Raw genomic sequence first — 23,320 nt, forward strand, 5'->3', positions numbered from 1 at the left:
TGGGGAGCGCCTCGATGTCAGGGGGGAGCTTCCTGGAGCCAGGCGGAGTCGTCGGCGACGAAGATGAGCGCCCCGAGACGGATCTCGCGGCCCTCAGCTAATCCACCGCCGGAAACCATGATGATAGGGATCGGGAAAATCGCAACTTCACCAAAAAATCGCTAAGACACCGGCCCCACGGTCGGCGCCAACTGTCGTGGTCCTAAGACTGACAGTAGAATGGGGGGTAGGTATGGAGAGGCAAGATCTCAGCTATGGTGAATTTGTACACACAGGATTTACGAGTTCAGGCCCTTCACAGTGGAAGTAAAAGCCCTACATCTCGGTGCCCGGAGGCGGTCAATTGGATTATATGCGTGTGGTGTTACAAGGGGTGCGAACCCCTGTCCCAGAGGAGGGGGTGGCTTATATAGAGTTCGCCAGGACCCCAGTCATCCCCCTTTACAAAGGGTTGAATGTACATAAAGATTGAGGCATTACTGGTAACGCCGGCCTTAAGTGTCTTTAATGACCTTAAAGACTACGGAGTGAATACTCACCCGTTGTTGTTCAGAGTGACTTCTGGTCTTCAGCCGGTCGAGTGGTTCCCTACATGGTCGAGTGGTTTCGGGAAGGAGGGGTATCCGAGTGGTTCGTTGGTCGAGTGGATTGCACTCGACATCTTGACTGGGTACCCCTTGTTGTCTCCTGAGCTTCTTTGCTTCTAGGGTAGTGACCTTGGGTAGGGTGTATAGGTCAGGCTTGTGACCCTACCCTAGGTATGTATCCTCATCATCTAGTACTCCCAATACGAAAATAAACAGGAGCGGGATGAACGAGTTATACCCTCCGATGGGCCAGGCAGAAAACGTGGCGGCGGTGGAGGCAGCCGCGGCGTCCTCAGCGGCCTTCTTGTCGGCTTCAACTTTCTCGGCGGCGGCACGTTCGGCGGCGGTGGACATGGTGATGATAGGGGGACGCGGAAGTAGAGGAAGTAGAGGAACAGCGAGCAGTCGCATAGTCGCTTCCCAAAAACCTATTAGCCCCTCGATGCGATATGATTGTGGCGGCTAGAAAATAAGCGCGTAGGTGTGAGCTCGGCTTAGCCCATTCGCGCTGCACGGCGGAGGAGGAGTGCGCGAGGGCCTCTTCTATTCTCAAACTCCAATAGCATGTAGAAGAGAATCATTTATAAATAGGTCCAACTCATTCTCTACTAGCGGGGTGGGGATAAACTTCCAACTGCCCTAATGTCATATAACCCACATGGGCCCTTTATAGATTTTCTGACATTACTAGATGGGCCTAAAGGACGTCCCATATTTCAACATATATTATCCTCGTCCTATATATTTACACCTGCATATCGAGCTGTGATCACTCCATACAGTCAGCGGTCGATTCTTTGAAACTAAACTAGCTATGGACGCTAGCAGTGGTCGCCCTAGTGGAGCCGCTCTAAAAACCACCCGGCTACTCCCGATACGCACGCCAAGATCAGCAGTGGCCGAATGGACGACGACGCACTATTCCGCGGAGGAGGAGCTCTTGAACCCCACTGCAAGGCTCATGGAAGCTATATACATCGTCGTTACAGTCGGACTTGGCACGCCGGTAAACCTACCCGTCTTCAGCGCCGGCATCGCCGCCCAGCTTGCCCGTTACCCGCACTTCCACAGCATCCAAGTATATTGCACTCTTACCCTCTCTAATAACACTCTTCCAATTCTATCACTAGCTTAGTTTATTTAACCCGCGAGCGCGCGCGTAAATGATCGGCAGGTGACAGACGGATCAAAAGAGCCACGGTGGGTGCGCACGGCGGTGAACGTGGACAATCACATCATCGTCCCGACGCTGGATCCTGTCGCCGTGGTGGCCAACCCGGACCGGGCCCTGGAGGACTACGTGGCCTCGCTGCCCGCGCTCCCCATGGACTGCTCCCGCCCGCTCTGGGAGTTCCACTTCCTCGACTTCCCGACCTCAGAGGCCACCTCCACCGCGGTGATCCGCGTGCACCACTCTCTCGGTGACGGGATGTCGCTTATCACGATGCTCCTGGCGTCCGCGCGTAGTGCTGCCGACCCGACACGCCTGCCGGCCATGCCGAAGCCGCCGGCGCGCACGGGCGCCATCTACGAGCCGCGGCGCCGGCAGCAGTCGTCCGGGAGCGCCCTGGCGGCTTTCGTCACATGGATTTGGCCGTATCTTGTGCTCGCATGGAACACCATAGTGGACGTTGCCCTCTTTGCTGCGACGATTGTGTTCCTCAGAGACCCGCCCACGCTCTTCAGACGTGCGGGTGACCACGTCATGTCCAATCCCCACAGGCGCTTTGTACACCGGAGCCTTAGCTTGGGCGATGTCAAGTTGATCAAGAATGCCATGAACTGCGTAAGTATACTCAGCAGTATTCTTATCATGCGGCATACTTAGGGCCAGATGAAAATGGTCGTTGACTCCTTTAAAAAAAATCCTTTTAAAAATCATTGCGGGGTAAATTTTAGCAAACGTTCGTTCGGGGTGGCATTTGCGAAATGTTCATTGACATTTCCTTTTTTTTTTGGCGGCTATCATTGACCTTTCCATGTACTATCTGAAGTAACATTAATTTTATCTCTATATTTCCTTTGTTTTTTCTGTTTCCCGGAGACTATCAATGATGTGCTTGTCGGAGCGACTTCTGCAGCTCTGTCACGATATTACTTTCGCAATTCTGGTAAGTGATGTACCTCTGGCAACGAGGGGTGTATAGTTTCTCCCGCAGGTCGAGTTGTTGTATTTCTATATACTCTGTAACATATATCTTCAATTTATGTTAGGTTCCTCTAAGACCAACAAACTATGTTTGCGGTCTGTTCTCCCTGTCAATACAAGGCCAACCACTAGCCTACAAGTAAGTTTTCTAATAAAATAATAAGAAATTTTAAATGCATAACTTATTAATTTATAAGTACATTTCTGCACCAAATGGTTACTCCTTTGTTATGTAATTAACGTTTCAGACATCAGAATAAACATCGATGTTCGAGTTTGGTTATTAGTTTTCATACGAATATGTTGTTAAAAGAAAAATCAGGGTATTTATGAAAATATGTTCTCGACAAACTAATGATGTTATACATGTTCACTTGAATCTTTTTATGCAGGGGATATATGTTCACTTGACAAACCTAATATTTTCTGTGCATATTACTCCCTCTGCACTATTATAAGACATTTTGGATATTTCAATAGTGACTACATACGGATTGAAATGAACACGCACACACTAAACATGTCTATATACATCCAATTTAGAAAAAAAAGTTAGAATATCTTATAATAGTGAACGGAGGAAGCACTAATTAATATGAGAGTAGCTAGTTTGATTCCACGCTTTCTGACGCGATCGTTTCCAGATGTAGGTTAAGTCAACGGATTACAATTTTGTAACATATCATTATTTTTGGTCTAATAGTTCCTTACAAATATGCACAGACGTATGTTCATATGATAGAATCAGGTAAGAGTGACGATGTGGCATGGGGAAATCAACTAGGCTACATCCTCCTTCCATTTCATTTAACGATGCACGATGATCCGCTTGCATATGTTCGCAAGGGGAAGAAGACAATTGATAGGAAAAAGAGGTCACTTGAAGTTATCTTCACGCATAAGATGAATGAATTGTTTGTCAAAATGTTTGGCATGAAGGTATATTAGGTGCATCTTTGTACTTATATGTTTTATTTTCTGAAATTAAATTAGAAAAAAGTAAGCACCTCCTTGTTTAACAACCTGATTATGCTCTTACCTAGTTAGAGTCTATATTTTCAACTTGACAAGCAGGCGGGCACTTCTATCTTCCAACGTATGTTCGCCAATACAACTATTTTATTCTCAAATATGGTTGGACCAACTGAACAAATCGAGTTATGTGGCCACCCAATTGTCTTCATTGCACCTAGTGTCTATGGAGGCCCACAAGTAAGTCATCAACGATCTTACATCGAAACCTTCAATCTTAAGCAACATATGTGCTTTCGTCAACCCGCATCATCTACCACAATCCACAATGCAAGGGCATTGTCATCATGCGTTGCTTTCACGAATAAATCCACTTTAGCTTGTCTTAACTATCAAAACTGCTCGGGTAAGCTACTTTGGTTTCTGGAAGATAATAAAACGAGAATAGGAAGTAATATCAATAACCACATGCCTATATTTCCACTCTGCTAATGTATAGCTCTATCTGAAATGATGTTGTTCCTCGGAGGAAATACAATATACAGTTTAAAGTGTACTCAAACAAGTTGAGGTGTACTCTAGCACTGCTCGCGAGTGCAGTTTTTAGAATAGCGAGGATAGGTATGAGCATTTGTGTAGTTGTATTTCCTCTCCTTTTTAGTGTGAACTTGAATCCAGGACTCAAACTGGTTAGAAGCAATGTTAGATATCTCTCTATATATAGTTGATCACTAGATGGTCCACGGTTAAAGAGATGACTTGACCTTGGATGGGCATACACTTTTCCAACCAAAGTAACCTCAACTCCTTGGAACAATACAAGTAAAATGAATCGCAGACAATAAAATAGAATTAAAGTAAACCTTTTTAAACCATCTCCACACCCTATTTTTTATTTAATCACCTAGATCTATTTTGCAGGCTTTGGTGGTGCACTACCAGAGTTACATTAGCACTATTAAGGTAATTTTGGCAGTCGACGATGACGTAATTCCAGATTATACTCAACTCATGGATGATTTCACTGAATCCTTCGGGCACATTAAGGATGCAGCGTCGAAGCTTTCCACATCCATCATCAACAGAGAGTAATCAGCACACAACTTCATCGGTGTGTGATGCTTTCTAAAACTGTGTAATGCTAGCAATATACTCCTATATATTATGTGTGTGCATCACAAGTCACAACATGGTAATTTAAAACCAGGAACTCAAACAAAATAAGACTACAGATCAAATGTATTCATTACATTGTTATTATGTTGGAAAATGATGTATCGGGAGGGATATTTGTGAAGTATAACTCTGTGCTAGGATTGTGATACTCTATTATACTCCTACGATATTGCGCTTATGTCTATGTAACATTCTTTTGTCCATTAACTCTACAATTAATACTCGGCCACTTTGTTTCTCTTTGATTAATAAAATCCAAAATTATCGATCCCAAGGGGTATAGATCCATAGTAATATCGTACTTATTACCCGCCAAGGAACACCAAAAGTGCCAATTTTCGAAGATGAAATGTGTAATGTTTTTCTCCTGGAGAATCCAACTATTATGAGTGGAATGAGTAGGGTGAGCTTTAGATGAGTTGGTCAATTAATGGGAAATCTTATAAACCACCTATTTTCTATCGTTTTTATTCCTCGATGGATATTACACTACTCCTAACAAAAGCACCACTTCTGTGAAAGTAAAATGAACACAGACGCACATATATTATGGATCATGTGGTCGAGGATTAAAGTTGGACCACTGCTAAGTAACTTATTAACCAATCGCTCTCTCTATCATTAATTCCATGATTAAGCCCTCATCCCAAAAAATCACCAAGAAACTTTGCTCTGGCATTGCTCCACGGCCCGCTTCTGGCTGGTTTGCTATTCCTAGCCATGCCTATGCACTCAAGCACTTGCCTCGATCCCCCGCGCCCGATGTTTCTCCTCCATCACCGGTCATTACAATGGTAAACCTCATAAGTTGTGGCTCTACACTCAACTCCTAACCTAAGGGATCCCATGATCGTGCACCTCGCCCTACATGCCTCCTAAGGTGAAAGTTTCACCTTCTCTCGTGTCCATGATAAATGAGAAAGGCGTATACTTTACCATCTTTTTGCTTGCCTCTGAATATTGGTTATTGAGGGGACTTCATCCTCATCACCCTTGATTCCCATTCTTCAAAAGCAGTCATCCCCAACATAAGTCTCCCACCTTGGTATGTGAGTAGGTTGGTGACATGGAGCTTCAACCAAGGTGCTTGCGACTGGAGGCGAATGTGGCTCGATCGCCAGGGTCAGCATGAGCAACGGCATCATGACATGTGACTTTCTCATGGTCGACAACAATAATGATGATGTGCTTTGCTACATCCCGCTACCGCAATCAGCAAACCTAAAGCACAAGACCTGGTTGTCGGACGTTCGAGAGTGGGACATCATCTTTGTCCAAGGCCACATTAAGTTTTTTGAGATGCAATTCAAGTTCAAGGGTCGCGCCATCACTAGAACCCTCAACTTATTTACCAAATTTTGAAAAGCCACATCATGTGGGAAGGCGGATCCCTAGAAGAATTGGTGAGAGGCATGCAAACTCAAAAATTTCAAGATGCCTGATCACCTTGGAACTGGTTTCGGGTATAGATATTATCTTCTTCCCTGAGACCCTAGGGTTTGTCGATTCCACAAAGTGAATTAAACTTGGCAAGGACATATCTGCAAGTCTTTGTTATCTCAAATCATTCTAGTTTCCTGGTCCAACAATTATCGAAGAGGTTGCAACAACATAAAATAGACCAGAGCTAATGTTTCACTGTGGTGAACGTGGAAGACCACACGATCATCCCGACTCTGGACCCCATGGTCGTGGCGGCAAGTCACTTCATAAGTGTAGCAATCGAGTAGCTAGCGAGCTCGCCATTCCGAAAACCACTCACCAATTCAGCCGCCATCGGCGATAGCGGTATCAATGGCAGCCCCTCAGTGGCCGCTGCACCGACAAGCCCGCTACTCCCGATACGCGCACCAAGAAAGGCACCGTCGGATGATCCCATGGCGAAAGGGGAGCCCGTCACCCCTACTACGAGACTCATGGAACCCATATACATCACCGTCACCCTCGGCCTTGGCTGCCCCGTAAACATCCCCGTCTTCAGCGCCGGCATCGCCGCCCAGCTCGCCCGATACCCGCGCTTCTACAACATTCAGGTATTTATACTCTTAGTCTCTTAGTAGTACTTCAGCATTGCGATCCAATCAGAATTTATTTTCTATTTTAGTGCTAATTTGATCTATTTTTGTTCTACTTTTGTGGCAGGTGACATCTGCTTCCAATGGTTGCAACTCGCGGTGGGTGCGCACCGTGGTGAACGTGGAGGACCACACGATCATACCGACACTGGACCTCGTCGCTGTGGCAGCCGGCCCAGACAGGGCCGTGGAACACTACAAGGCCTCCGCTCCCCGCGCTCCCCATGGACGCCCCCCCCCCCCCTCCCCTCCCCTCGCTCAGGGAGTTCCACTTCCTCGACTTCCCGACCTCCGAGGCGAGCTGCATCGCCATGATAATTGGCATGAACAATTCAAGGGAATGACCAAAAAATTGCCAAGTCATGTCTGTTTGGATTGTAGCCATTAGTACTTGCCAAAATTTTGGCAAAACCATTTGCTATCATTTGATTTTAATCCAAATATTTGGCAACTTTACAAACTGAAATTATTTACAAAGTTGTGAAACGAAAAAAGAAATACAAGACTATACAAACTACTCCCTCTGTCCCGTAATGTAAGACGCTTTTTGACACTACATTAGTGTCAAAAAACGTCCTACATTATGGGACAGAGGGAGTAATAGATTACAAAATACAAACAAACTAAATATATACTAGAACATTATGACAACAAACTTGTTCTTCCCCATTATATTGCTGGTAGGTCGCACCAGTGCAAAAACAAAATTAAAGTAGGTGATTGCAGATCGATGCATACTAGCTCGGACATAAATCTTGTAAAATTGTAGCTATACATTTACTTGTATTTTGGCTAAATAGCTAACAGAGATGTCAAGAACGTGCTTGTGGATCAGCACGATCAACACACAAGGACAAAAAGAAGCAGGATTGATCAAATTCAATAGTATTAGGCACCACTCTACTAATGAAATCGACATGCTTTTTAGTAACAACATAGAGAAAAGCGATTTGGTAAGAACTCGGATCTAGTAAGAGTGGGGGAAATCATGTTACGAGGAAACGGGATTGAGCGCATGGTCAGGGGCACTCGGGCCAGTGACCTTTCAGTGTGATTCGTGGAGCATCGCTGGTGCCACGTGGAGCAGTGTAGGTCAACGTCATTGATAGATGCAGATCGACTCGAGAGAGAAATAAGAAAAGAGATGAGGACGAAGGGTCACAGGCTCGCCAATTTTTTGGCGGACGTTTTCCATGCCACCGTTTCGCCCAAGCGTTGGCAAAAGCTGCATGGGCGCATGCCCAAGTTTGATGGGGAGAGCCAAAATTGATTTTTATCCAAACAACAGCCAAAAGTTAAGGGCGTGACCAATTTACTGGTACTAGATAGGGGAGCGCCTTGCCACGCGTTGCCCGCCGAACGGCGGGCCAACGGATAGACATTGATATGGTAATGGATATGATTTTAGCGTGTTGTAAACATACATATATCATATGATGAATAAAGTTTGCACAAAATATGCATTTAGTTACATATCGAAATTGGCTTATCTGTCATACATAGAGGGTGGCATGATCAAGTAAATACATGAGGCTAACAGGTCTTGTGCAGGTACATAAGTATAGGATCCCAAGTCTGAGAATTTCGATGTATAGTAGTAGGACAAAGGGCTTCCTCCATTTAGTTGTAACGATGAGGGTAAGCTGGAAAATTAGTTCTGATACAGGGTTTGCATACAAATGGTGGTGGGCGAAATTGAATAGAAGATTTCATCAAGCAAATTAAGATACTACTACTGTTGGGGAACGTTGCATGGGAAACAAAAAATTTCCTACGCTTACCAAGATCCAATCTATGAGATGACCATCTACGAGAGGAGAGATTGGATCTACATACCCTTGTAGATCGCTAAGCGGAAGCGTTAAGAAACGCGGTTGATGTAGTCGAACGTGTAGCGACCCGACCCAAATGGATCAAGTCTCTGTGCTTAAGTGTCATCCCTGGATCGGTATGCTAACACACACAGTAATCGAGGATTTATAATAGAGTGCAATCACATATAAAAGGTAACGTAAATATTATTACCTCAATCCATATAGCAAAAGTAACAACAAAGTTGTGGAGTCCCAACAACACCAACGGCAAAGTTGAGTGTAGACATCGTAACCCTAACGTATCTCTTACTCGTCGTAAGATTCCTGCAACATGAGACGTTGCAGCCATGTAGGTCAGTACATTGAATGTATAGGCAAATTCACACCGTAGAATAATGATGAACAATATCTATCACTATATGCATATTTGGCTGGTGGAGGCTCTAAGTTTAGTTTTTGTATAAAGCTAATTTTTTCCTACAACAAAGGAATAAATTTTATTTATTACATAGTTTATACCAATATTGAGAAGGTTCCCCCAACTCAATCCCATAATTAACCATTAAACCCAATACATTAAATAAAGAGTGATGAGATCAACAAAATATTCACTTCCAGATACTCAAAATTGTCCATAACCGGGGACACGGCTAACCATGATTAGTTTATATACTCTGCAGAGGTTTACGCACTTTTTCCCACAAGACTCGATCGCCTCCCTTGAAGTCCTCGCACTGCCTAGTGTTTGAGAACGGGATGACCGACACACAGTCTTTCTGAAGCATTTACTCTCTACTCCGGGCGGACCGGTACACCTACAATCCCCCTACATCTGCTAGTCCACCTTTTCAAGAGCTCACACAACTTACTCAACTATGCCAGAGCTCATAATGGCTTGTGGCTGCACACGCAAGTTTCTAGGCATGAAATATCATATGATCCCTTTGAGTCTGGGTGTCATTCCGTAGGGTAATCACACAGGTACTCCGGGATTCCCTTGGAGAAGCACTGGGTTCTCCAGGTGCCCGGGCAAGCCACTGGGTTCTCCAGGGTGCCCCAACCATTCCACCCAGATGTGTATTAAAGTTGCCACCTTATGTTGTCCCAAAATTATTATCTCTTTCAACTTGCATGGATCACACATACCAATCCCTGTCTACAAGCATGGCTAAGCAATATATGACCATAACGTATAAACCCGGGTGTTTTAAGGATCGTACGTTCCTACCGCATAAACTACATAACAAAACCCAATTCCCAATCCTACTCATGCAATCTTTGAGGGTAAAACTAATGCATAGTAAAAACTGGGTATTGAAAAGTATGATCAAAGTGTGAACTTGCCTTGTACTGTTGATGAAGGTTCTTCGCACTCATAATTCTGGTAGTGATACGTCTCCAGCGTATCTATAATTTTTGATTGTTCCATGCTATTGTATTACCCCTTTTGGATGTTTATGGGCTTTATTTTACACATTTATATCATTTTTTGGGACTAACCTACTAACCGGAGGCCCAGCCTGTATTGCTGTTTTTTTTTGCCTATTTCAGTATTTCAAAGAAAAGGAATATCAAACGGAGTCCAAACGGAATGAAACCTTCGGAGGCGTGATTTTTTAAACGAACGTGATACAGAGGACTTGGAGTGCAAGTCAAGAAGCAGCCGAGGCGGTCACGAGATAGGAGGGCGCCCTCCCCCCCTATAGGGCGCGCCCCTATCTCGTGGGCCCCTCGGGCGGCCACCGACGTACTTCTTCCACCTATATAAGCCTATGTACCCCGAAAACATCCAGGGAGCACCTAAAACACAATTTCCACCACCGTAACCTTCTGTATCCGCGAGATCCCATCTTGGAGCCTTCGCCGGCACTCTGCCGGAGGGGGAATCGACCATGGAGGGCTTCTACATCAACACCATAGCCCTTCCGATGAGTTGTGAGTAGTTTACCACAGACCTACGGGTCCATAGTTAATAGCTAGATGGCTTCTTCTCTCTTTTTGGATCTCAATACAATGTTCTCCCCCTCTCTTGTGGAGATCTATTTGATGTAATCTATTTTTGCGGTGTGTTTGTCGGGATCCGATGAATTGTGGGTTTGTGATCAAGTTTATCTATGAATAATATTTGAATCTTCTCTGAATTCTTTTATGTATGATTGAGTTATCTTTGCAAGTCTCTTCGAATTATCAGTTTGGTTTAGCCTACTAGATTGATCTTTCTTGCCATGGGAGAAGTGCTTAGCTTTGGGTTAGTTCTTGCGGTGTCTTTACCCAGTGACAGAAAGGGTTGCAAGGCACGTATTGTATTGTTGCCATCGAGGATAAAAAGATGGGGTTTATATCATATTGCTTGAGTTTATCCCTCTAAATCATGTCATCTTGCTTAATGCGTTACTCTATTCTTTGTGAACTTAATACTCTAGATGCAGGCAGGAATCGGTCGATGTGTGGAGTAATAGTAGTAGATGCAGGCAGGAGTTGGTCTACTTGTTGCGGACGTGATGCCTATATACATGATCATGCCTAGATAATCTCATAATTATTCGCTTTTCTATCAATTGCTCGACAGTAATTTGTTCACCCACCGCAATACTTATGCTTTCTCGAGAGAAGCCTGTAGTGAAACCTATGGCCCCCGGGTCTATCTCTTATCATATTTGCTTCCAATCTATTTTTATTTGCATCTTTACTCTTTGCATCTATATTATAAAATACCAAAAATATATTTACTCTTATCACACTATCTCTATCAGATCTCACTTTCGCAAGTGGCCGTGAAGGGATTGACAACCCCTTTATTGCGTTGGTTGCGAGTTCTTGGTTTGTTTTTGTAGGTGCGTGGGACTTTTGAGGAGCCTCCTACTGGATTGATACCTTGGTTCTCAAAAATTGAGGGAAATACTTACGCTACTCTGCTGCATCACCCTTTCCTCTTCAAGGAAAACCAACCCAAAGCTCAAGACATAGCAAGAATGATTTCTGGCGCCGTTGCCGGGGAGGTCTTAAGTCAAGACATACCAAGTACCCATCACAAACCTATCTCCCTCGCATTTACATTATTTGCCATTTGCCTCTCGTTTTCCTCTCCCCCACTTCACCCTTGCCGTTTTATTCGCTCTCTCTTTCCCAATCTCTTCTCTTTTTTGCTTGCCCTTTCGTTTGCTTGTTTGGTTGGAATAGATGCTTATTTATTGCTAAACAGAGAACCTAAGATCTATGGATCCTCATCCGCTTTCTAATCTTTTTAAGAGATCCAACTATGATGAACCAATTGCTAGTGAGTTTTGTGCACTAGATTATCTTTATGAAGCTTTGCTCAAAATTTGTGAATCTGAAAATTATGATAAAGAAATTTATGAAGAGATTCACGATAACTCCTTGAATAAAAAGCATGATTGCAATGATTTTCCTATAAATTCTCTTGATGTAAATTGTGCTAATAATATGCAAAACCCTAAGCTTGGGGATGCTAGTTTTTCTATGTCTACTACTTGTTTCAATGATCATGATTGGGGTGATTCTTCTTATAACCTTGAAAATTTATTTAAGCCCCATGATGAATATGAGATTGATAATATTATTTGTAATAATATTGAAAGTGGGTTTGGAAGAGTGTCAACTTTAGATCCCACATATTTGGAGTATGTTCAATCTTATGATATTTTTGATAAAAGTGGGTTCGGAAAGGTCATGACTTTAGTTAATGTTAATCCCACTATCTTGGAAGAGTGTCAACTTTGCATGCTTGTGGATCATGTTGAGAATATGTTTTGTGATAGCTATTTTGTTGAATTTGCCTATGATCCTACATGTAATTATTATGAGAGAGGAAAATATGGTCATAGAAATTTTTATCTTATTAAATTACCTCTCATCATGTTGAGATTGCTATCATCTCTTTGTTCTTCCTTGCATATGCTAGTTTTTGCTTGCATTGATAATTTGTTTTCTTACAATATGCCTATGCATAGGAAGTATGTTAGACTTAAGTGTGTTTGTCACATATTTTATGATGATCTCTTTGTGATTCAATTCCTGTCTTTCATGTGAGCATCATTGAAATCTCAATGCCTAGCTAAAAAGGCTTTAAAGAAAAGCGCTTGTTGGGAGGCAACCCAATATTTTTCCTTTCTGTTATTTAATAAATCTTGCATCTACTCTCTGTTTAGATGTGTTTTTATCTTTTAGTTAGTGTTTGTGCCAAGTAGAACCTATAGGATAAACTACGATGATAGTTGATTTGATTCTGCTGAAAAACAGAAACTTTGCACTCACGAGAAAAAAATCAATAAATCACAGAAACGTGATTTTGCGTTGATTCGTTTTGCTTCTGATCAATAAACAAATTTTCCAGTACGTCCTATTTTGATAGGATTTTTAGAGTTCCAGAAGTTTGCGTAGTTACAGATTGCTACAGACTGTTTTGTTTTTGACAGATTCTGTTTTTCGTGTGTTGTTTGCTTATTTTGATGCATCTATGGCTAGTAAAATAGTTTATAAACCATAGAGAAGTTGGAATACAGTAGGTTTAACACCAAAATAAATAAAAAATGAGTTCATTACAGTACCTTATGTGGTGGTTTTGTTTTCTTTCACTAACGGAGCTTATAAGATTTTCTGTTGAGTTTTGTGTTGTGAAGTTTTCAAGTTTTGGGTAAAGCTTTTATGGACTATGGAATAAGGAGTGGCAAGAGCCTAAACTTGGGGATGCCCAAGGCACCCCAAGATATTCAAGGATAGCCAAAAGCCTAAGCTTGGGGATGCCCCGGGAAGGCATCCCCTCTTTCGTCTTCGTTCATTGGTAACTTTACTTGGAGCTATATTTTTATTCGCCACATGATATGTGTTTTGCTTGGAGTGTCGTGTATTATATTAGTATTTACTTTTTAGTTTACCAAAATCATCCTTGCTGTACACACCTTTTGGAAGAAGCCTATTTTATTAGAATTTGCTAGAATACTCTATGTGCTTCACTTATATCTTTTGAGCTTGATAGTTTTTGCTCTAGTGCTTCACTTATATCTTTTAGAGCACGGTGGTGATTTATTTTTGAAGAAATTGCTAGTCTCTCATGCTTCACTTATATTATTTTGAGAGTCTTTTAGAACAGCATGGTATTTGCTATGGTTACAAATTTGGTCCTAGAATGACGAGCATCCAAGTTGGGTATAATAAAAACTATCATAGGAAGTGAATTGGATGCTATGATCAATTTGATACTTGATAATTGTTTTGAGATATGGAGGTAGTGATATTAAAGTCATGCTAGTTGGGTGATTATGAATTTAAAGAATGCTTGTGTTGAAGTTAGCAAGTCCCGTAGCATGCACGTATGGTTAAAGTTGTGTAACAAATTTGAAACATGAAGTGTACCTGGCTTGTGCATCCTTATGAGTGGCGATCGGGGACGAGCGATGGTCTTTTCCTACCAATTTATCCCCCTAGGAGCATGCGCGTAGTACTTGATTTTTGATGACTTCTAAATTTTTGTAATAAGTATATGAGTTCTTTTGACTAATGTTGAGTCCATGGATTATACGCACTTTTACCTTTCCACCATTGCTAGCCTCTTCGGTACAGTGCATTGCCCATTCTCACCTTGAGAGTTGGTGCAAACTTCGCCGGTGCATCCAAACCCCGTGATACGATACGCTCTATCACACATAAACCTCCTTATATGTTCCTCAAAACAGTCACCATACCTACCTATTATGGCATTTCCATAGTCATTCTAAGATATATTGCCATGCAACTTTCCACCGTTCCGTTTATCATCATCATGACATACATTACTTTTGTCATATTGCCATTGCATGATCATGTAGTTGACATCATATTTGTGGCAAAGCCACCATGCATTATTTTTTATACATGTCACTCTTGATTCATTGCACCATCCTGGTACACCGCCGGAGGCATTCATATAGAGTCATATCTTGTTCTAGTTTCGAGTTGTAATTCATATATTGTAATCAATAGAAGTGCGATGATCATCATTGTTAGAGCATTGCCCAAAAAGAAAAGAAAAGGAAAGAAAGGCCAAAAAAAGGCCCAAAAAATAAAAAAATAAAAAAGAAAATAAATAAAAAGGACAATGTTACTATCTCTTTTTCCACACTTGTGCTTCAAAGTAGCACCTTGTTCTTCATGTAGTGAGTCTCATATATTGTGCTTCGAAGTAGCACCATGTTTTTCATATAGTGAGTCTCATAAGTTGTCTTTTTCATACTAGTGGGAATTTTTCATTATAGAACTTGGCTTGTATATTCCTACGATGGGATTCCTCAAATGCCCTAGGTCTTCGTGAGCAAGCAAGTTGGATGCACACCCACTAGTTTTCTTTTGAGTATTCATTTATAGCTCTAGTGCATCCGTTGCATGGCAATCCCTACTCCTCATGTTGACATCAATTAATAGGCATCTCCATAGCCCGTTGATTATCCTCGGCAATGTGAGACTTTCTCCTTTTTTGTCTTTTCCACACAATCCCCATCAACATATTCTATTCCACCCATAGTGCTATATCCATGGCTCACGCTCATGTATTGCGTGAAGGTTGAAAAAGTTTGAGATTATTTAAGTATGAAACAATTGCTTGGCTTGTCATCGGGGGTATAGAAGTTGAGAATATCTTTGTGTGACGAAAATGAAGCATAGCCTAACTATATGATTTTGTACGGATGAACTTTATTTTGCCATGTTATTTTGAGAAGACATCATTGCTTTGATTAGTATGCTTGAACTGTTACTATTTCTTTTATCAATATGAACTTTTATTTTGAATCATTTGAATCTGGTCATTCATGCCACAATAAAGAAAATTACATTGAGAATTATGCTAGGTAGCATTTCACATCAAAAAATTCTGTTTTTATCATTTACCTACTCGAGGACGAGCAGGAATTAAGCTTGGGGATGCTTGATACGTCTCCAACGTATCTATAATTTTTTATTGTTTCATGCTATTATATTACCCCTTTTGGATGTTTATGGGCTTTATTTTACACATTTATATCATTTTTGGGACTAACCTACTAACCGGAGGCCCAACCCGTATTGCTGTTTTTTTGCCTATTTCAGTATTTTGAAGAAAAGGAATATCAAACGGAGTCCAAACCGAATGAAACCTTTGGAGGCGTGATTTTTGGAACGAACGTGATCCAGAGGACTTGGAGTGCAAGTCAAGAAGCACCCGAGGCGGTCACGAGATAGGAGGGCACCCCCCCTATAGGGCGTGCCCCCCTGTCTCGTGGGCCCCTCGGGCGGCCACCGACATACTTCTTCCTCCTATATAAGCTTACGACCCCGAAAACATCCAGGGAGCACCCGAAACACAATTTCCACTGCTGTAACCTTCTGTATCCGCGAGATCCCATCTTGGAGCCTTCACCGGCATTCTGCTGGAGGGGTGATCGACCATGGAGGGCTTCTACATCAACACCATAGCCCTTCCGATGTGTTGTGAGTAGTTTACCACAGACCTATGGGTCCATAGTTATTAGCTAGATGGCTTCTTCTCTCTTTTTGGATCTCAATACAATGTTCTCCCCCTCTCTTGTGGAGATCTATTTGATGTAATCTCTTTTTGCGGTGTGTTTGTCGAGATCCAATGAATTGTGGGTTTATGATCAAATTTATCTATGAATAATATTTGAATCTTCTCTGAATTCTTTTATGTATGATTGAGTTATCTTTGCAAGTCTCTTCGAATTATCAGTTTGGTTTGGCCTACTAGATTGATCTTTCTTGCCATGGGAGAAGTGCTTAGCTTTGGGTTCAATCTTGCGGTGTCATTACCCAGTGACAGAAAGGATTGCAAGGCACATATTGTATTGTTGCCATCGAGGATAAAAAGATGGGGTTTATATCATATTGCTTGAGTTTATCCCTCTACATCATGTCATCTTGCTTAATGCGTTACTTTGTTCTTTGTGAACTTAATACTCTAGATGCAGGTAGGAGTCGGTCGATGTGTGGAGTAATAGTAGTAGATGCAGGCAGGAGTCGGTCTACTTGTTGCGGACGTGATGCCTATATACTTGATCATGCCTAGATAATCTCATAATTATTCGCTTTTCTATCAATTGATCGACAGTAATTTGTTCACCCACCGCAATACTTATGCTTTCTCGAGAGAAGCCTGTAGTGAAACCTATGGCCCCCGGGTCTATCTCTTATCATATTTGCTTCCAATCTATTTTTATTTGCATCTTTACTCTTTGCATCTATATTATAAAATACCAAAAATATATTTATCTTATCACACTATCTCTATCAGATCTCACTTTTTCAAGTGGCCGTGAAAGGATTGACAACCCCTTTATTGTGTTGGTTGCGAGTTCTTGGTTTGTTTGTGTAGGTGCGTGGGATTTTTGAGGAGCCTCCTACTGGATTGATACCTTGGTTCTCAAAAACTGAGGGAAATACTTACGCTACTCTGCTGCATCGCCATTTCCTCTTCAAGGAAAACCAACGCAAGCTCAAGACGTAGCAGGTAGTTCTACTCGTCACACTCCGATCAATCTATCGTAAGCAAGCAATTTTATCCACGCATAAGCAATCACTCAAAGACCCAAAAAATGCAAAAGAAGATTGCAAAAACTCCAAAAGAACCAAATCATATTATTTTGCAAGATCGTATCCTAATTTTGTTGATAAAGTGTGGCGTTGGCTCAAGATGATAGATTACGTCTAGGGATTCAATTGCAAAAGAATCAACTCAAACGGAGTTACGAAACTCAAGAAACAGACGAAACAAGATCGAATACTAATCTGAACTAAACTCAAGTTTTAAATTATCAAAAACATGTTCAATTTGGTTTACTGGACAGAGGGGAACGATACAAAGATTTAGGCGTTGGTTTCATCGAAAACGGAGGTACGGATAAAAAGACATGATCAAAAGAAATTTCAGTATGAATCTGAACAAATTTCGAAATTTAAAAGTTGTGAAAATTTTATTTGATAGATTCACTAGGTAAGTGAAATTAAGACAAAAATATTGCCGTTGTTTTCGTCTAATTTGATGAACGAGTAAAAAGTTATGGTTATTTGAAAAATCAGGGGCAAGCTGTTTTACGGAAGAAAAAGGGTTATGGCTAAAAGAATTCTAGTCTTAAAATGTAAATACAGTGACTAATTTATAGATCTAATTATTGTAACGTACACTAGTCTAAAAATAATAAGCTACGGGAAAAAATAGGAAAAAAATACCTTTATAAGATAAAGAAAAGACGACTTCGGAGAGAGGAGACGACTTCTAGAAGTCCTGCCGGGGAGAAGGAATATATTTTTCAGCTAGTCAAACCAAAATATTGATTTAGCTCGTAGTGGATGATTTTTGAAGACTCTACGGGTCTATGTTTATAGGTGGAAAAGAGGTTTATAGGTCAAAGGCTAGGCAATATGGGACTACACGTAGACAAACAAATAAAACGAAAGGAATCTAAAAAGCACCACGAGCCGGCCGTGCGCACGCCGCATTTTTTTTAAGAAAAAGAAATATTTTTGAAAATAAAATATATTTTTTCTCCAAGCATAACCGAAAAAATAAATAATAATGGTTACGGGCCTGTCTGCTAACTATGTTGCGCACGTGGGTGTCGGATAGTTATGGCCTCACATAGAGTTTCTTTTTAAAATAAAAACAGAAAAGGAAAAACTGAATAACGAAAATAGAAAAATAAAATTGTACATAGGCGTAATATATATCAAAACTTTCAGAAAACGATTTTCTAAAACATGAACATATTTTGAGTAGTAAATAAATTCCACACAAACTCAAATAAACTCAACAGTGCTATGATTGCAATAAAACCCAATAAAAATCATTTCTAAAAATACCAAAATGATTTCAAATTTATTTTTATCCATTTTCTAACATAGGGAATCATTTTACCCTATTTTCCATATTTTATTTTTGAAGAAAAATAATTTGAATAAAGCCCAAATAACTCCAAATTGAAAATAATTTCAAAGGGACTTTAAATTTGATTCTTTTAAACTTCCAAGTCATATTTCATATGATTTGAAGAAGTCATTTTATCTTCTCTCATGATAATCATTGAGTTGCATAAAGTTTTTGAATTGGAAATATTTCCAAATAAAATTCAAATCTTTTCAAAACCCTTTTCATTTTTAATGGAAGAAGTCATATCATCTTCTCTCTAGGGTTTTGTATTTGAAAATAATTTGAATTCATGGAGATCAGAAAGCAAAGTGAAAGTTTGGGAAAGTCATTTTATTCCCCCTCATTTAACTTTCAAAAAGTTTCAAATTTCACTCAATTTCACACATGCAACTACACCACAATCAGACAATCAATTGAAACTATTTATTTAATATAACATTCCAAAATTTAGAATTTTGGGATGTTACAAACCTACCACCCTTAAAATGAATCTCGCCCTCGAGATTCGGAGAGGCTAGCAAGAATTAGGTTGGGTTCGGGGATCCATTGATCGTCACAAAGGGTCTAGGGTGCTACCATCCTTAGAAATATGGTTACGGTTCCATCAAAACTCATCTACTCCATCCTTATTGTTGACAGTGTCGATCTTCTTAGATCTTCAGGATAATTCCTTCTCTAGCTCTTCCGATAGTGGCATAACCTTTTTCCTCAATTCTTATGTCCTTTTATCTTGGTAAGGTTCTTCCGAGACTGGGTCTTCTTAGCTGACAGGTCTGGCGCCCGTACTAAACAACTATCGATATCTCATGGTGGTCATTAATTTATGGTTTCTCCTGCAGGAAATGGGTCTAGGCTTCATTCTCAACGTATGACCTATGTTTGGCAAGAGCTGCCTTGTATAAGGGAAAATTGTCATACCATTCTAAGGTTCAAACAAGGTTTTGATCGTCGTTCGCTCTACTATGGGTAAGTCACTCAGATTTACCATCCCATATAACAGAGGCGAATAATAAGAGTAAGTCGGCATGGTGATCAATCCATTCCACACCCAAATCATTACCTTGTATATGGTTTAGTGAATCTCGCATTCTAACACTCGGTCGTCCTCACCAGCATTGCAGAATTTCTCATTATCCCTAAACCAAGTTCGGATAAATCCATTGATTCTGCAAGCCAAACAAACATCTATCATTTCTTCACAACTCTCAGGTTTTGCATAATCCTATAAGATCGTCAGTTTATAAAGTTGTATCTTCTTCCAGGTTTTTCCTTCAGCAAGAGTGTGCTTGCTTCTTGGCAGGTCCTGGAGCCTGTGGGTTACGGGCTCACCCCATCACATTTATAGCTTCAACTCATCCTGGGGTTACAATTGCTCCATATTACCAACTTTATACCTCCTTTGTATCCAATAGTACTCCATCCCTTCATATTCTTGGGATATCCCACCTATCAAAATAAAACTCATACTTATTTTTTTCCATAGTACACTCCGTGGGATATCATTATCTTTTCCAGGGGTAACGTGTCCTCATAGGGTACTACCACCCTTAAAATGCAAAAATTCATCCATAGACCATATTTCTCATATCCTCGAAAATGGTCAAAATCTTTCTTCATAGAGTAACAACTCGTAAAATTCCACTTCCATGTATGACACATGAACTTTATTGATTTCATGAATTTTATTGCAATCTCTTGCATTTCCATTACATGCCTCAACTCAACACCTCAATATACAAGAATTATTTCCACTGCTACTACTATATTTCTCACATACTCAACTATTTAACATGAATATCCTCATTGGGACAATCTCTGGCAAAGTGCCCTGCTTCATTGCAACGGAAACATATTACTTCTGACAAGTCTCGAGGTTTCCTTGTGATACATAGCCTCCTTGGGTCCGCGTCTTCCCTCTTGTGCAATCGCTGAAGTAGTGTCCTGAATCTTTGCACCTGAAACATGTGATATGACTCAGGTCCTTCTTTGTAGAAATTTGGTTGTTCCTAGATTCCATTCTATTTCTCTTCCTAGACTTTTCCGTGCCAATTTGGGCTTCTATTTCCTGTTGGTCATACTCTACTTCCACTGTCGGAAATGCTACTAAATTCCCCTTCAGACAATTCTGGGAGCTGTGTCCTTCTTTTCCACATGAATAGCATGACTCGGTGCAGGGTTTAATTGGGTCTTCTTCGGGTGTGTCCTCCACTTCTTCCTTCATCACATGTTCTTCTAAAGTTTCCTTGAGGGCTCCTTTCATTGTTTCTTTCTTCTGCTGGACGGTTCTTTGTACCATGGGGTAATGTGACACTGAGCAGGGCAGTGGGTAGTCCCTTCACACAAGAAACAAGTAATCTGCCTAGTTGGGCATTCTTTAGCTGGGTGACTTTCTTCACAATGAGGGCATTCATGCTTATGTTCCTCCTGGGTGTGTCCTATTTCTCCGCAAATCTTGCATGCACAAGGCTTCTTCACTTTAGGGTCACATGGCTTCTGGATAAGACGTGACTTCAGTAGAATCATCTTGAATTCATCCCAAGCATTTGCTCCATTCCATCCTTGTATAGCTTGATGTATCTCTCACCATTTTGCAGCACCTTGTGTGATCCGTCGTAGGGTGTATGGAACCATATGCTCTCCTTCAATATAGTGCTCCTTCATGCGATCTTCCATGTTCTGAATCCATCACTCCGTCTCCAATTGAGTCATCAGTTCAGAAAATATGAGTTCATCTCCATTCATCCTCTATTGGTTCCAAGGGTTTTGGGTAAGGACGAGATAAGGTTGGAGAAAGATGGATACGCACAATACAAACAATAGTTTTGAAGATATGGGTTTTATTTTGTGGCCGTCGGAAAAATATCAAACAAATGACAGCTCACAATCATCACATCTAACATAAGTATATAACAGGGCTTGGTCTTCTAAAGGTCAATAAATCTTCAAAGTCGCCCAACTCTTCAAATCTTCCGAGTATCCTTCTGCGCGCGTAAGGTGCTCGTGATCGGCGGCGAACGCGGCTCGATGGGCTGGGTTGATCAGAGCAAGGGCATCCTGACCTGCGACCTTCTAGCGGTGAAGCGGTCGACAATGTCGGCGGCGCCGTGCTTCGCCACATCCCGCTGCCACCATCACCGAACATAGACCCTACGTTATGGCCATGGGACGTTCAGGACATCTCCATTGTACAAGGCCGTAGCAAGTTCATGGAGATGAAATTCAAATTCAAGCGCCAGCCATCATCAGCACCACCGCCTTACTTACCAAATGTTGGAAAGCCACAGCTTGGGAGAAGATGGATGATCCCTGTCAGCACTGGCGCAAGGACTGCAGGCTTAACATTTTCAAGGTGCCGGTGGATGTGGAGACGAGCCACTCCGAGTTGCCCTCTCATCTCTGTGGCATGGGGAAGCTCCATGGGAGCCAACCTGCTCTGAGCTTGCACGAAGAAGACGTCGTTTACATCATGGCCAAGACTATGGAGATGGACAGCACCGGGGTTCCTCATCCACAGGTGGTGGGCGGGGGTATGCCTGGCAGAGTGATGGCTCGACCGAGAGGCCTTTCCTGGGGCCAACGGGCGGCTTTGTCGAAGGGGCGTCTGGACCGGCTAATCGTAACCGCGGTGGTTTCCGTGGTAACCGTGGTGGCCGAGGTGGCCGAGGTGGCCGCTTTCGTCCAAGACAGCATCCTGTTGTCGTTGACCAAACGGCGGTTAGCGAGGCTTCTAAGGAGACTGGGTTGTCTTGCCAGGCTATGGAGGTGGTGACGGCACTGGCGGACGCGGTTGTTCCTGGTAATGGTGATGTCGAGGTAAGGTCGGTGGAGGGCTCTGACAGGGCTGAGCTGGACAGGACGGCCAAGTATGCGCGCAAGAAGGAAAGAATGTTATGCTACCGATGTGGCAATAAGGGCCACTTCATTGCTGAGTGTGTGGCAGTTTTATGCGACATGTGTGGTAAGTCGGCCCATGAGTCTGGGGAATGTCCTCTTTTGAGAGAGCAGTTACCGAATCTTATGATGTACGGCGTGTACTGTCCGGAGCTCACGTTTTTTGAGTCTCCGACCGAGAGGGAGGTTCCTGATGAGGTGCGCAGTATGACAACTGGGGTTGTTAAAGTGACTAGAGGTGAAGTCTCTGAGACCCAGATTGTGCAACGGCTCCGGGAGCTCGCCCCAGGAGACTTCCGCTGGGAGCTTGTCAGTCTAGAGCCAAACGTGTTCAGGGTTGAGTTCCCATCGGTGGAGGATTTGCAGAGGTTGCTGAGCTTTGGGATGTGTAAGGTGCCAGGTACTGAGGGCATTCTTGAGTTCCACGAGTGGATGCTAATTGAGCCTCAGGGCAAACCTCTTACCCAGGCTTGGTTGCGTTTTTTGGGAGCTCCTTCCAAGCCTTTGCAGGATGCCAGGGTCGTTGCTAGTCTGGGTATCTTGGTGGGTAAGCCCGAGCGAGTGGACATGGCCTTCACTAGAGCTCATGGGGTTGCTCGTTTACTGGTCAGTATTTTGGACATTGAGTTTGTGCCTGATGTGGTTAAGTGGGCTTATCGAGGCCAGGTTTATAACCTTCAGATAGAGTTTGAGGATGATAGCCTATTTGCTGAGGCACCTAGTGCCACGGATGTTGATATGCACGA

The 23,320-nt window shown here is 42.1% G+C and overlaps 1 protein-coding gene and 1 pseudogene across 4 annotated transcripts; both read left to right on the top strand.

The window, feature by feature from the left end:
• Positions 1-1,372: 1,372 nt before the first annotated feature.
• On the top strand, positions 1,373-5,008 carry LOC123116652 (wax ester synthase/diacylglycerol acyltransferase 4). Of its 4 annotated transcripts, none has more exons than XM_044537588.1 (7): positions 1,373-1,665; positions 1,762-2,373; positions 2,632-2,698; positions 2,802-2,875; positions 3,460-3,675; positions 3,808-3,948; positions 4,630-5,008. In XM_044537588.1, exons 1-7 carry the CDS (start codon positions 1,402-1,404, stop codon positions 4,798-4,800), a joined length of 1,545 nt encoding a protein of 514 aa, XP_044393523.1. In that variant the 5' UTR covers positions 1,373-1,401; the 3' UTR covers positions 4,801-5,008. The 4 variants fall into 4 exon arrangements, with proteins under 4 accessions (XP_044393523.1, XP_044393524.1, XP_044393525.1 ...); XM_044537589.1 differs by having other exon boundaries at positions 3,811-3,948; XM_044537590.1 differs by lacking the exon at positions 3,460-3,675.
• A 1,561-nt stretch (positions 5,009-6,569) lies between these two features.
• On the top strand, positions 6,570-7,303 carry LOC123114935 (wax ester synthase/diacylglycerol acyltransferase 2-like; annotated as a pseudogene).
• Positions 7,304-23,320: the final 16,017 nt, after the last annotated feature.

Source organism: Triticum aestivum, chromosome 5B, assembly GCF_018294505.1.
Source record: "Triticum aestivum cultivar Chinese Spring chromosome 5B, IWGSC CS RefSeq v2.1, whole genome shotgun sequence".
NCBI classification, from domain to species: Eukaryota; Viridiplantae; Streptophyta; class Magnoliopsida; order Poales; family Poaceae; genus Triticum; species Triticum aestivum.